Here is a 13,389-nt window from a genome sequence, read left to right as displayed (position 1 = left end):
ATGCGCAGTCATAGGTTCAGTCCTAGGTGCAGGCATGATGACAGTCTCAGCCGGTAGAGCTTGTGCCAAAGTAGGAGGGTATTTCGGTAATTATGCAAACTCCCTCATCATTACTCCCCCATTTCTCTAAGTGTCATTAATGACACTAAGGGAAATGAACAGTCACATGTCCGTTGGGGGAAGCATCATGGCCGTTCATTCCATGCCACGCGTCCCCAGTTGATGGTGTGTGAAAAGGCGCGTCGCCACTGGTACTCCTCTATAAATAACCCCGCATTTGAACCATTTTGACCGCAGTGCTTAGTCGCGTTCGATCTCTTCCTGCGATCTATCTCCGAATTCCAGGTACTTTTTCCTCCTTTCTCATTCCAGCTTTTGATATGTCGTCTGAGTCTAGGAGTGTATCTGTTCATGTGTCTGTTTTTGAGTCTGCGGCGAATTTGGAAACGAGTTCGTCGTCTGGGTCGTCCGCGACCTCCCCACGAGAGGCAGCGGGTACTTCCCGCGATCCTACTGCTTCCGTCTCTCAATCTTCTGCTCTTCCCGAAGAAGTAGGTGATTCTGATGATGTCCCTATTTTCCAAAAATATTCTGAAATGATGCAACAGAAGCCTTGGTTAGGACCCCCGTTGCTATAAAAAGAAAATATTATATCCCTGCTGATTATGATATTAAAATTCCTCGTTCCTTTGATCGTATGCATCAACCCCCTGAGGGTTATTGCGCTCTGTCTATACTCCATTTGGATGCCGGACTTCGCTTTCCCTTGCCCCGAGAAGTGAACGATATTCTAGTCCGGCTAGGCCTTTGTCCTATGCAATTGTCTCCCAACTCAATCAGCCATATCCTCATGTTTATAATCGTCATGAAATACCTCGATTTACCTTCTTCGTTTGACAATTTTTGGTCCTTGTACAATATCACCTCTTCTAAGAGATCGGGCGAGACAGGATGATATTATTTGACAGCACGCAAGGACTGCCGTTTTCTAGACGATTTAAGGTCTAACATCGGTCCTTGGCGAGATAGGTATTTCTTTATTCGACCTCCACCCGGTCAATCTTGGGATTTTCACTTGGGTTGGCGTGAAACAAAACCTAACCCCGAAACCTTTGGGGAGGGGTTCGAGAGCGACCTCATCAATCATATTACACTGTTTTGGTACCTTCCGAAAGTACTATTACAGAAAAAGGTTTTGAAGCTCGCGGGCCTCTCCCCTGCTCCTATCCCGGTCAAAAGCTCCTTAGGTGATTCCATATTCTTCATCATTTTATTTTTCCTCATCTTTTGGACGATTTCTGATGACTGATTTGCCTTTGCAGAAACTGAAGTTATGCTAGCCAGACTTGCAAACAAGGCGAGAGCTAAGAAGGGGACTCTTCCTCCTTCCGTTGATCGCGAATTGAAAGAAGCCGCAGCGGCTGCAAAGGGAAAGCCTAAGACCCGGGTCGCGACCCCAACGCCTTCCCCCCACGCCACTGCCTCCGAACCACAATTGACCCCCACTACCACTAGGGATCGCACCCCAGACGAGCAAGTCGAGGTGGTAGAAGTCTCTGAAGAACCTAGTCTGAAGAGAAAGAGGGGGAAAGAATCCATCCCGAGGCTTGAGCCCACACTACTCACTGAGAGCCAAAGCGATCCTTCCTCGAGATCGACGAAGCAGGGCAGACTCGAGGCTAAACTTGCTGCAGATCGGGTCGCTGAACCCGAAAATAAAAGGAAGCTCGCCGCCTTGGAAGAAAATTGGCAAAAGATGAGGGACGAGCGACCTGCTTCTGCCCGCCGTGCTGAGATGTCCGGAGAAAAATGGGTACCGGACTGGAACATCTCAAAGAACAGCAGCGTTCTGCGTACCTTTGCAGGGCAAGATTCCTGGGAGGTCTAGAAAGCTGCTTGCCTGGAACGCGATCAGGTCATCCTTGCGCAGACCTCCTTGACTTCTCTTGAGGAGCATTTTGCGCACAACATCGCCCAGGTACTTTATTACTTTGTTAACCGCTTAATCAGCATGAACTCATTTTTTGATCCCATGTAGGCCATGGCCTTCGCGCATCATATTTCCCTGCAAGGCTCCATGTGGAGGCATGACAAGATCCAGATAGAGGGGAAGGCCGTGGAGATGGAACGGAAGATACTCGAGCTGCAGACGGTGGTCGAATCCCTGAGTGCAGAGAAGGGGGAGCTTGTCTCTAAGCTGGGGATTTCCGAAAGGGAATTGGAAGAGACTAAGCGAACAGCCCACACCGATCGAGTGGCTGCTTTCGAGTCCGGCAGGGAAGAAGGATTAGCCGAGGGTCGAGATCGGGGCATGGCCGAGGGCAAAGCTTCATTTCTGCAGAGCCAAGACTTCCAAGGCATGATGAAAGAGGCTCGGCTGAACGGTGCTCGAGACTTTCTGAGATCCCAAACCTTCCGAGCGGCCGTGGAAAACCAAGCCACGGAACTGATGATTGAGGGATTTGAAAAATGCCAAGGACAAATCCAGAAGCTCAACGGACTGGCCGAAGGTTTCGATCTCGATCAGTTGGATGTCTCCTTGGACAGAAACCTCGAGCCTTACCCTTCCGGCCCTGAACCAACTGATGCCTTCCCGAAATTCCTACCCTTGATGGATGATCTTCCCCCTCCATTTCCTATTTCATGATGCTTGTCGGACAAACACCCTTTTTGTAATTTTTGGTGCATTTGAACGATTACAGCGGGTATCCCCCGTTATTTTTGTAATTTCACGACCGAGGTCGTTTTTGTCGCCCCGGGAATATATAAAATTTTGAGTTACCCATTTTTATTGCCTTTTTTTGCTGATCGTTTTCCATGATTAGGAATCCTGCATTTACATCCCACTGCACTTCTTGTGAATCCTTAAAGGTAGCAAATCCTGCGATCATTTGAGGTCGCTTATGAACCTTGTTTAAGTTTAAGAAATCCTGCGTTCTTTTCAGATCGCTTATGAAACTTGTTAGGTTAGGAGATCCTGCAATCTTTTGAGATCGCTTATGAACCTTGTTAGGTTAAGAAATCCTGCGTTCTTTTCAGATCGCTTATGAACCTTGTTAGGTTAAGAAATCCTGCGTTCTTTTGAGATCGCTTATGAACCTTGTTAGGTTAAGAAATCCTGCGTTCTTTTCAGATCGCTTATGAACCTTGTTAGGTTAAGAAATCCTGCGTTCTTTTCAGATCGCTTATGAACCTTGTTAGGTTAGCACGAGACTCTCCTGATTATGTACGCATGTAACTTAGATAATGACCTTTTATAGGTCGCCTTTTTGAGGCGGGAATGTCTTTCATAGACAAGTACACAACTCTCTTCTAATCGTCTTTTTTAGACGAGTACAGACCCTTCTCACAGCAAAATTCTCACGACTAAGCTTACAAGCGTTTCAAGCATAAAACTTTTTTAAGTTATGAATATTCCATGGTCGCGGCAAGTTCCTTCCTTCTAAATCTTGGAGTATGTACGTCCCTTTCTTCCGGATCTCCACAACTTTATATAGGCCATCCCAAGTCGGATCGAGTTTTCCCACATGCTTAGATACTTCCACTTTCTTTAGCACCAGGTCTCCGACCTGGAAATGCCGTGGTCGCACTCGACGATTATAACTCCGGGTCATCATGCTTTTGTAGCGCAATATTTTCGCGTAAGCGCGATCCCTTCCTTCTTCAATCACAGTCAGATCAAAGGCCCGTTCTTGGGAGTTCTCTTCTTCCGTGTACTGAGTGACCCGAGCAGTTTCTTCTCCAATTTCAGCAGGAATGATTGCTTCACTCCCATACACTAAACAAAACGGGGTCTCTCCGGTTGCCGTTCGCGGGGTCGTTCGATATGCCCAGAGAACCCCAGGCAATTCTTCGACCCATCCCCCCTTCGCTCCTTCCAACCTGGTCTTTAAGTGTTGCAACAGGGTTCGGTTGGTGACCTCTGCCTGACCGTTCGCTTGAGGGTTCCCGACCGCTGTGAAATTCTGCTGAATTTTCAACTCCTTGCACCACGCCATGATCTTCTTTCCTTGGAACTGGGTTCCATTGTCTGATACAAGAATGCGGGGGACTCCGAACCTGCAAATGATATTTTTTCAAATAAAATTAATTACCTCTTTCTCAGAGATCCTGGCGAGAGCCTCAGCCTCGACCCATTTGGAAAAATATTCGACCGCTACGATCAGGAACTTCTTCTGTGCCACCGCTTGGGGGAAAGGGCCCACGATATCTATCCCCCATTTATCGAATGGACACGCGACCTTCAGAGGTTCAAGAGGGGTCGCTGGTGAGTGCAGCAGTCCAGCATACCTCTGGCAACTTTCGCATTTCTTGGCAAAATCCTTCGCATCCTCCACGACCGTAGGCCAGAAATAACCCTGCCTCAAAATCTTCTGCGCCAGCGATCTCCCTCCTGAATGATTTCCGCAGCTGCCTTCATGTATTTCTCTTAAAACGTACTGCGCTCTTTCTGCATCCAGGCATTTCAGTAGAACGCCTTCCGGGGTTCTTTTGTATAGGTCGTCCCCGATCATGGTAAAACGATTAGCTTTGAACTGTAATCTCTTTGCCGCAATCGAGTCCTTCGGCAGTTCTCCATTCTTCAAGTACCTGATAAATGGTGTTTTCCAAGACTCTTCCGCCTCGACCAGGTGGACCTCTGCCTCTTCAATCGCCGGTCGAGTTTTCACCATCACCGTGATCTTTCTTTCTTTAACTCCCTCGATCAGCGACCCGAACCGCGACAATGCATCTGCACGCATATTTTCGTCTCTCGGTATCTGACTGATCGTGCACCGCTCAAATCTCTTCATCATCTCCTTTACCTTCGCTTGGTATTGTGTCATGGACCGCTCTCGTGTTTCATACGTACCTTGTACCTGCATTGCAACGAGTTGTGAGTCCGTGTACACATCTATTTGCCTTATGCCCCCATCGATTGCCGTCTGCAACCCTTGAATCAGAGCCTCGTATTCGGCTTCATTGTTAGTGGCTGGGAAATCTAATCGGACCGCGATTTCGATTTCAACTTCGGCTGGTCCTTGCAGATAAATGCCCGCTCCTCCGTTTTTTGAGGTCGAGGACCCGTCTACATGTAAAAGCCACCTCTCCTCCTTTTGTGGTTGATCGCCCGCGAACTCGACCAGAAAATCGGCGAATACCTGCGCCTTTATCGCGTTCCTCGTCTGGAACTCAATGTCAAACTCCCCTAACTCCACGGCCCATTTGACCATCCTGCCCGATGTATCCGGCTTCGCCATAACCTGCTTCAGAGGATGATTTGTCAGCACAACAATGGGGTGGGATTGGAAGTAAGGTCGCAGGTTTCTCGCCGTAATCACCAAAGCTAGCGCTAGCTTTTCTATCTGGATGTACTTCTTCTCTGCCCCCTGCAGCATCTTGCTTACATAGTAGACCGGGCTCTGCCTGCCGCCTTCCTCGCGAACTAACACTGAGCTCACTGCATAATCAGAAACAGCCAAATACACGTACAGCGTTTCCCCCACCATAGGATTAGAGAGCAAGGGTGGGGTGGTTAAATATATTTTAAGCTCTTGGAGAGCTCGTTCACACTCTTCGTTCCATTCGAAGTTGTTAACCTTTCTCAAAATTTTAAAGAAGGGTAAGTTGCGATCTGCAAACCTGGCGATGAAACGGTTCAGCGAGGCGATCCTTCCTGTCAGCTGTTGCACTTCTTTTATAGATTTTGGTGATTCTAGCTGCATAATTGCCTTGATTTTTTCTGGTTCGCTTCAATGCCTCGTTCGCTGACCATGTAACCCAGAAACTTGCCACCCCGCACCCCGAAGGTGCACTTGGACGGGTTCAGCTTCATTCCATATGATCGCATGATATCGAAAGCTGTTCGCAAGTTTGTCAAGTGATCGTCCTCCTTCTTACTCTTGACCAGCATGTCATCCACGTATACTTCCATCGTGTTCCCAATATGGTCCTTGAACATGCGATTTACCAGTCTTTGGTAAGTTGCTCCTGCGTTCTTTAACCCGAATGGCATTACATCATAACAGTATACTCCCTTTTCGGTTACGAACGCAGTCTTTTCAGCATCTTCCTTTGCCATGAAAATTTGATGGTAGCCTTGGTATGCGTCCATCATACTAAAGAGTGCGCATCCTGCCGTTGAATCCACCAGCAGGTCAATCCTTGGCAGCGGGTATGGGTCTTTAGGGCATGCCTTATTAAGGTCCGTGTAGTCCGTGCACATCCTCCATTTTCCTGCTGCTTTAGGGACCACCACAACATTTGATAGCCAGGTCGTGTACTGGATTTCTCGAACAAAGCCAGCACGCAACAACTTGGCGACCTCTTCTTCGATTATCTTATTCCTCTCGACCCCGAAAACCCTCTTCTTCTGCTTCACTGGTTTGACCTGTGGATCAATATTTAGTCTATGAACAATAATCTCGGGATTGATACCTTGAAAATCTGATGGGCTCCACGCGAATAGGTCATGATTACTCCGTAAGAAGTCGATCATCATCGTCTCCATTTCTGTAGTCATCTGCGATCCAATCCTGGTCGTTTTCTGAAAGTTCCCAGAGATCAACTCCACCTCCTTATACTCGCCCGATGGTTCAATCCTTTCCATCTTTCCTCTCTTTGCCGCCTCTCGGTTTGTCTCCTCCTTCCTTTTTTCTTTCTTTGATTCTCCCTGCTTCACAGCAAGATTATAGCACTGCCTTGCTGTCCGTTGGTCGCATTTAACTTCTCCGATTCCCTGTGGCGTCGGGAACTTCATCTTCAGATGGAAGGTAGATACCACTGCTCGAAACTTGTTCAATCCTGGTCGTCCCAATACAACATTATACGCGAATGGGCTATCAACGACCAGGAACGAGATCATGCACGTCTTCCTCTTGGGCTCCTCACCTAGCGACACTGGCAGCTCGATTACACCTTCTGGGATGACCTCGTTCCCTCCGAACCCAACTAGGGGTGTTCGTACGGCCTTTAGTTTCACATCCCCCAAATCCATTTTCCTGAGGATATCACTAAAAATAATGTCAACAGAACTGCCATTATCAATTAATACCTTATGTACCTGGTAGTTCGCAATGTCCATCTTTATGACCATAGGGTCGTTTTGTTCCACCATGTCAGCACTCAAGTCCTCGTCCCCGAAGACGATGCTCTCCTGCTTTTCCACATGCATCATTAGCCCATCATGTTTCCACCTGCTTTCTCGAGCGTACCTTTTCCTTACTCTACTTGAGTCTCCACTTGTGGGTCTCCCCGAGATAGTGTGGATGACACCCTTGTTAGGAGCGTTGTCTCGAGCTCCGCTCGCCCCCGCTTCATCCCTCTAGAGCCTTTCCCGGCTCCGCGACCTACTGCGATCTCGCTGTTCTGCCCTCCTGTCAATCAAATGTTTGAAATACCCTTGTCTTATCAACCGCTCAATCTCATCCTTTAGTTGGTAGCAATCCTCCGTGTTATGCCATCTATCCTTGTGGAACCTGCAGTACTTATTTGAGTTCTTTTTTGTATGGGTATCCCGCATCTTCTCTGGTTGCTACAAGAGGCCCTCGTTTTCCACCATCATCATCACCTTTTCTCTAGTAGTCATCAGCGGGGTGTACCTATGGTAACGGGGCACATAAGGTCCTTTCCGCTCGCGATCTCCTTCCGCTCGTTGTTTTCCTTCCCGCGACCTTTCTCCCCTCATCCTGGTCGGATCTCTAGACCAATAATTATCCTTCATGGCGTTCATTTCTTCTTCATCGATATATTTTTGGGCCATCTCCATTAATTGCTCTGTGCCCGTAGGCGTGTCGCGGGCGAGCGCTGATGCAAAAGGACCTTTCTGCAAACCATGGATCAAAATACTAACCATCATGTCGATCCGTAGATCCTGCACCTCCAGCACTTCGTTGTTGAACCTCTCCATGAAAGTTTTCAGCGTCTCGTCCTCCCGCTGTCGGATCGTAAACAGGTGGGTCGCCGATCTCTTTGCTTTTCTCTTACTGGCAAAATGAAAAGAAAACTTATGAATTAACTGCTCATATGAATCAATAGTTCCACTACCTAAGCTTGTGAACCACTCCTGAGCTTTACCCTTCAGCGTAGTGACGAACAGTTTTGCCTTGATCGGATCGGTCTGACCGTAAAGATTCATCACCAGGTCAAAGGCAGCGACATGCTCCCTTGGGTCCTTGCTTCCATCATACTTGGGCAGGTCGGGGAATCGGAAATTGTTATCCACCACTTCCAGCAATATCCGATTAGTGAAGGGCGAGCTCCGATTCTGCGACACTAACTCTCCCCTCTTCTTCAATTCCTCAATTTGTTTCCCTAACTGCTCAATCTACTTACCAACACTGTCCACCTCTTCACGCGAAATAGCTGGCTGTCTCGCAGCAGTTTTTCTGCTTGCCACTGTTCGCTTACTAGTCACCTCATTGGATAAGGTTCTCTCCGGACCTCTCTCTGGTGCCCTCAAGGTCTCTCTTCTCTGTTCCGTCTCCATCTCCTGGAACAGCTGCCGCTTAACCCCTTCCCTGGCCGGGGTCACCGTTCTGCGTTCATACTCAACAATGGCCTTCCTGCTCGCTTCATCGATCATGTGCTGCAATTCTTCTCTCGTCATTTGTATCATCCTCTCATCTCCTTTCCTTGGAGTCTCTTCTGCTGGTTGATCCCGTCTTGATGTCCCTTCCATTTTGACTTGTCCTCAAATTCCCACAGACGGCGCCAAATGATGTAGGTCGCTCAAAATTAGGATTTCCGGATCGGGGTCGCTAGGTCGAGCAACCGGGTCGTGATCGCTACCTCCCTCTTTCAAGCTACCTGGAGCGGATCCTGAGAACACAGCAAACGTCAGACTAGCCGAGAGGCCCTCGGCGATGGCCCTCCGATGCTTAAGTCAGAAAGGATGGGATCGAAAATAAGGTAATGGGATCGAGCTAGAGCACAAATTGGCGGTAAAAGTAGATAGTCAAAACGTATTTGAAATACCATAAATGAGGGTATTTATACTGGTACGGTACCCTCAGTACGCGTCACACGTGGCTCCAGTGAGGGCGCGCCACGTCACCCTCTGTCGGACCTACAGCCGCCGCTGCTGCAACTGCACAGTGGGCCCCACCATGCGCAGTCATAGGTTCAGTCCTAGGTGCAGGCATGATGACAGTCTCAGCCGATAGAGCTTGTGCCAAAGCAGGAGGGTATTTCGGTAATTATGCAAACTCCCTCATCACCACTGATCACATTTGTTGCTGAGATAGAAAGCAGCAAAAAATATATACATACAAGTAAATTTTCAAAGCCTAGGTAGTTTGTGATTGTGGGGCGGGCCCGGGTCCAAATTTCTTTTTCGGGTGCAGAAAGAAAAAAGAAAATGCACAAATCTTTTGTGCCAAACTCAGTCGTGGATCGTCGACCCTACACCAATTTGGAATTCTATCCTTTCAATAATGCAGCCCAAAAATGTTTAGGAATCAATCACTACATATATACATATTTCACCCAAGAATTAATGTCTTACCTGATCCGCTCCATATATACAATTATTAAAACTAATTCATTAAGTACTTCTAATCTTCCAATTAATCTACTTACATCTTACTAATAATTTCTTTTATTAGGATTTTCATCATCCATATACATCCTTTACGATATATATATACATATAGCTAGTTAATTATATATACTGAATATCCATCATATCCTTGACGGAATACATTTTCTATAATTTGTTATTTTTTTTAAAAAGAAATAGAATTAGTTTCTCTTATATTATTTATTTCTATTTGGTAATTAATTATTAATTTTCCCCTCCCTTTATTGAAATTAAAAGGAAAAAGTAACTCTAAAATTTTCACATAATTAAACATGCATGGTGTATAAATGCGCATATGATGTGAGGCGTGCGACCGGCGTTTCCTAGCCATACGATCATCATATTATAGAGATGGATGGGGGCAATCAACTAATGGACGTCTACATCGGAAGCCATATATGCATGCGTCCATGCGCTTGCTTATAACACTAGTACTTCTCCCCATGTATTCATTGATTCAAGCAATTACATGCATGTAATACATATGTTGCATTATTGATGTCTTTCCCATATATCATGGATATCTATGCACGTATGTAAGGTCATCGTCCCTTCTCCTTGGCTCCCTGTCGTCAATTAGAATCTATATGTCGACTAATCAGTTTGAATAGATTGATCGACTTAGTTCTCTCTCTCCCTCCCTCCCTCTCTCTCTCTCTACTCTATATATGATCGATGCAGATGATTGAATAAATGAACTGGGTGGACGGCCCGATTCACAGCTTTTATCTCGATGCCCAAATAATTGGATCCACACACCAAATTATTATTTTTTACTGCTGAATATTGATAATTAATTATATTAATGTACGTACGTACAAACCAATCAATCTAGTAAACATGGTTCCACACTATAATTAATCATTATTTATGTCGGGCTAGACTTAGGAGTAATTAATTTATTACATCAATTTAAAAGAAAATGAGCTCAATGTAGGCTGTCTAATTAAAATTTAGGGCAAATATATATATAGGATTGGTTATACTTGAGGCATTTTATGGCCAAACACCATAACATATATGTATCAACATTCATGATTAAGAGCATGATCGTGACTTAGTAATGATGTCCTTGGTTTACTTGTTAATATTGAGGTTCCACGACTTTTCAAATACTTGTAACATCATGGTAAATTCTTACAAGATTTAAAAACAAAATATCCATAATGTAGGCAACAAGAGTATGAAGATGAAGATGATGATGTTACTTTTATAGATAGAGGAATTTAAGAATATTAATCGGAGGGTGGGTACAAAACAAAAGCATGAATATATATAATGGTGAGACATGGAGAGGGACCGATGTGTCTTTAAGGCAAAAGAACAAGAGCAAGTTCATTGCAAACTTTTATGTGATGGATTCAATAAGCTCCAACAAAACTCATATAACTTCAAGGAGATGGAGACGAAAGAACAACCAAAAGGATATATATAAACTAGCAAGCTAGGGATGGAGTGAAGAGGTCTCATCACATCTATTACCATGTATCTTCTCCCAATTGCATCTGTTTTCATGTGACATTATAAATAAATAAATTATTATCTTTTGAAAAAAAAAAAATAGCAATTCATCCTCAATATTTTTTGAAATATAGCAATTTTTAAAATAAGTGAATTTATTTTCATAGATAATGGGTAAATTACTTTATTTTAAAAAATATAAAAAAGATAAATTGCTATTTTTTTGATAAATGAATAATTTATTTATTACAATATCACATAGAGGTAAATTATATTAAACCCGTTAAAATTTATCAATATTTCAAGAATCAATTAAGAAATCAAAAATTCAAAGGGTTTCGTTTGGTTCAGGATTATATAAATATAGATTTTCATTTCAGCAAATTATTTACATATTAAATGATGCTTTACCCTTGTATTAATAATCATTTTTTTAGTTAATAAAATAAAATCCAAATTTTATTTTATACTCCATTAATACATGCATGAAACCAAATGTTTTTTTTTTAAAAAAAGAAAAAAACAGTGTAGGGTAAATTAAACGTAGTATGTTGTTGTCTGATCGATATAAATATGAAATAAAAAATTAAAAAAGAAATGAGAAATCCAAATTAAACCTATAAAAACAGGGCAGGATGGGAATTAATTAATTGAAAGGGGAGGGGGAGGGGGAGGGGGAGGGGATGGTCAGGTCAGGTCAACTACATCTACATGAAGGTGCGGTTCATAGGAAGTCGTGCACAACAAGTGCGCCGTAGGGCGTGACTATGCGAAGTTCCTAAACACCCCACGTGACCCTCGCTCTTCGTAATTCTGAACGACCAATCGTTTTCGGGGTATGTTGGTTTTCCCGCGATTGATTAACAAGGGATATTCCTGAAATACCCCTCCCCGAAAGATGTATGCAATTTCTTAGTGGTCAAAACAGACAATTTGGTTTCCCGAAACCTCATCGGCTTCTGCAGCAGATGGCGCGTTTGCCCAAATATTGGCGGATCGCGTGAAATCCAAAGGCTTAGAGATGTGTAGAGAGTGAGTCATACACTCAAATACTCATGATGATAATATGAGGATGAGGATGAGGTGCTTGTGTCCCCCTCCAATACGGCACCGCATCATCGTAGTCTATGGAATTAGGGGCTTTGGATTTGCCAAATCACTCACTATATTCCATGTCTTTTCATTGGTGCGATTGTCGCTTAATCTCCTCATCAACGCTTTACATTTCCTTTTTCTTTTTCTTCGGATGAATCAATCAATCAATGTTAATACGGTAATCGTAATGGTTCCGGTTGGTTGCTACCAACAAATTCCTTCATTTTCATTATTATTATTATTATTATTATTATTATTATTATTATTATTATTATTATTTGGGCTCATCTTATATTTAAAGAAAAAAAATTATATATGAAATATGTATAAAGTGAATTATATCATAACATATGATATCAATTTATAATAAAGTATTGATTTGTGTAATTGGAGCTGATGTGATATTTTCTTATTATAAATGAATTATCAGCACATGCAATATTTAGACAAGATATTATAGAAAGCTAAAAATGATGCATGGTAGATAATAATATCTATTCATATATATATTTGAAGGAACTGTTTTGACCAAATTGAGCAATTTTGACTCAATTCTAAGTTTTTAGAATTTTAATTTTTTTTATTTATAAAAAATTCCTGTTTGGTAAGTAGGCATTAATGGTATTATATTATATATATATATAGCTTCCTTATATAATTCATGTAGCTTCGATATTTGATTTGAAAAAATATAATAATTGATTTTAGTATCTTCTTAGTATGAACATCTTCTTCAAATTTCTAATTTTTAGTATCAACATCTTTATTCTAGCTCAACGCGTATTTCCAAAACTATAATATTTTTTTAAAAAAGTATACTAATTGACTTTATATACATGTCAATTTTATCTTTTTCGATGTTCATAATTTTCAGTAGGATCATCTTAATTCTAACTAAACACATATTTTTAAAAGTGGAATAATTTTTAATTAAACATATCTATTATCTATTTTTGTTATTATTTATATTGGACCTCAACTGATCAATTCTGACCAAAATTCTAAAATTATTTAATTACCTACTAAAATGTCTAATTGATTGATATAATTTTAACAAGAATTAATTTGTTTAAAAAATAACAGTTAACGAACGAAACTAAATCCATAAAATTTTGCTTCAAAATCTAATTGGTAGTACTACAATTTATAAAATTAATGGTGAATGTACGTACATACATAACAAACATTAATTAGGTCAAATAATCTATTTTCTCTTAATTAATCATATTTTGAATTTCTATGAATATATTGTGTTTGAATTTAAATAAATATTA

The 13,389-nt window shown here is 42.6% G+C and overlaps 2 protein-coding genes across 2 annotated transcripts; both read right to left on the bottom strand.

Moving 5' to 3' along the window:
* Positions 1-3,383: 3,383 nt before the first annotated feature.
* LOC105161956 (uncharacterized) lies at positions 3,384-5,489 on the bottom strand. The gene is made up of 2 exons (XM_088883178.1): positions 4,291-5,489; positions 3,384-4,059 (listed from the first exon to the last, which is right to left on the bottom strand). The coding sequence occupies exons 1-2, from the start codon at positions 5,487-5,489 to the stop codon at positions 3,384-3,386; spliced, it is 1,875 nt and encodes a 624-aa protein (XP_088739304.1).
* Positions 5,490-5,695: 206 nt separating this feature from the next.
* LOC105161948 (uncharacterized) lies at positions 5,696-7,153 on the bottom strand. Its single transcript, XM_011079830.1, has one exon. The coding sequence runs from the start codon at positions 7,151-7,153 to the stop codon at positions 5,696-5,698; it is 1,458 nt and encodes a 485-aa protein (XP_011078132.1).
* Between the last annotated feature and the right edge of the window lie 6,236 nt (positions 7,154-13,389).

This window comes from Sesamum indicum, linkage group LG1, assembly GCF_026168435.1.
Source record: "Sesamum indicum cultivar Baizhima isolate 11 linkage group LG1, ASM2616843v1, whole genome shotgun sequence".
Lineage (NCBI taxonomy): Eukaryota > Viridiplantae > Streptophyta > Magnoliopsida > Lamiales > Pedaliaceae > Sesamum > Sesamum indicum.
Note: the sequence above shows the minus strand (reverse complement) of the source record. Positions and strands in the feature narration are given on the sequence as shown.

Coding starts and splice junctions, on each gene's coding strand:
- LOC105161956 (XM_088883178.1), bottom strand. CDS start 5,489: ATGGTGGGGGAAACGCTGTACGTGTATTTGGCTGTTTCTGATTATGCA. Junction 4,060..4,290: donor AAATGCGAAAGTTGCCAGAG/GTATGCTGGACT, acceptor TATCATTTGCAG/GTTCGGAGTCCCCCGCATTC.
- LOC105161948 (XM_011079830.1), bottom strand. CDS start 7,153: ATGCATGTGGAAAAGCAGGAGAGCATCGTCTTCGGGGACGAGGACTTG.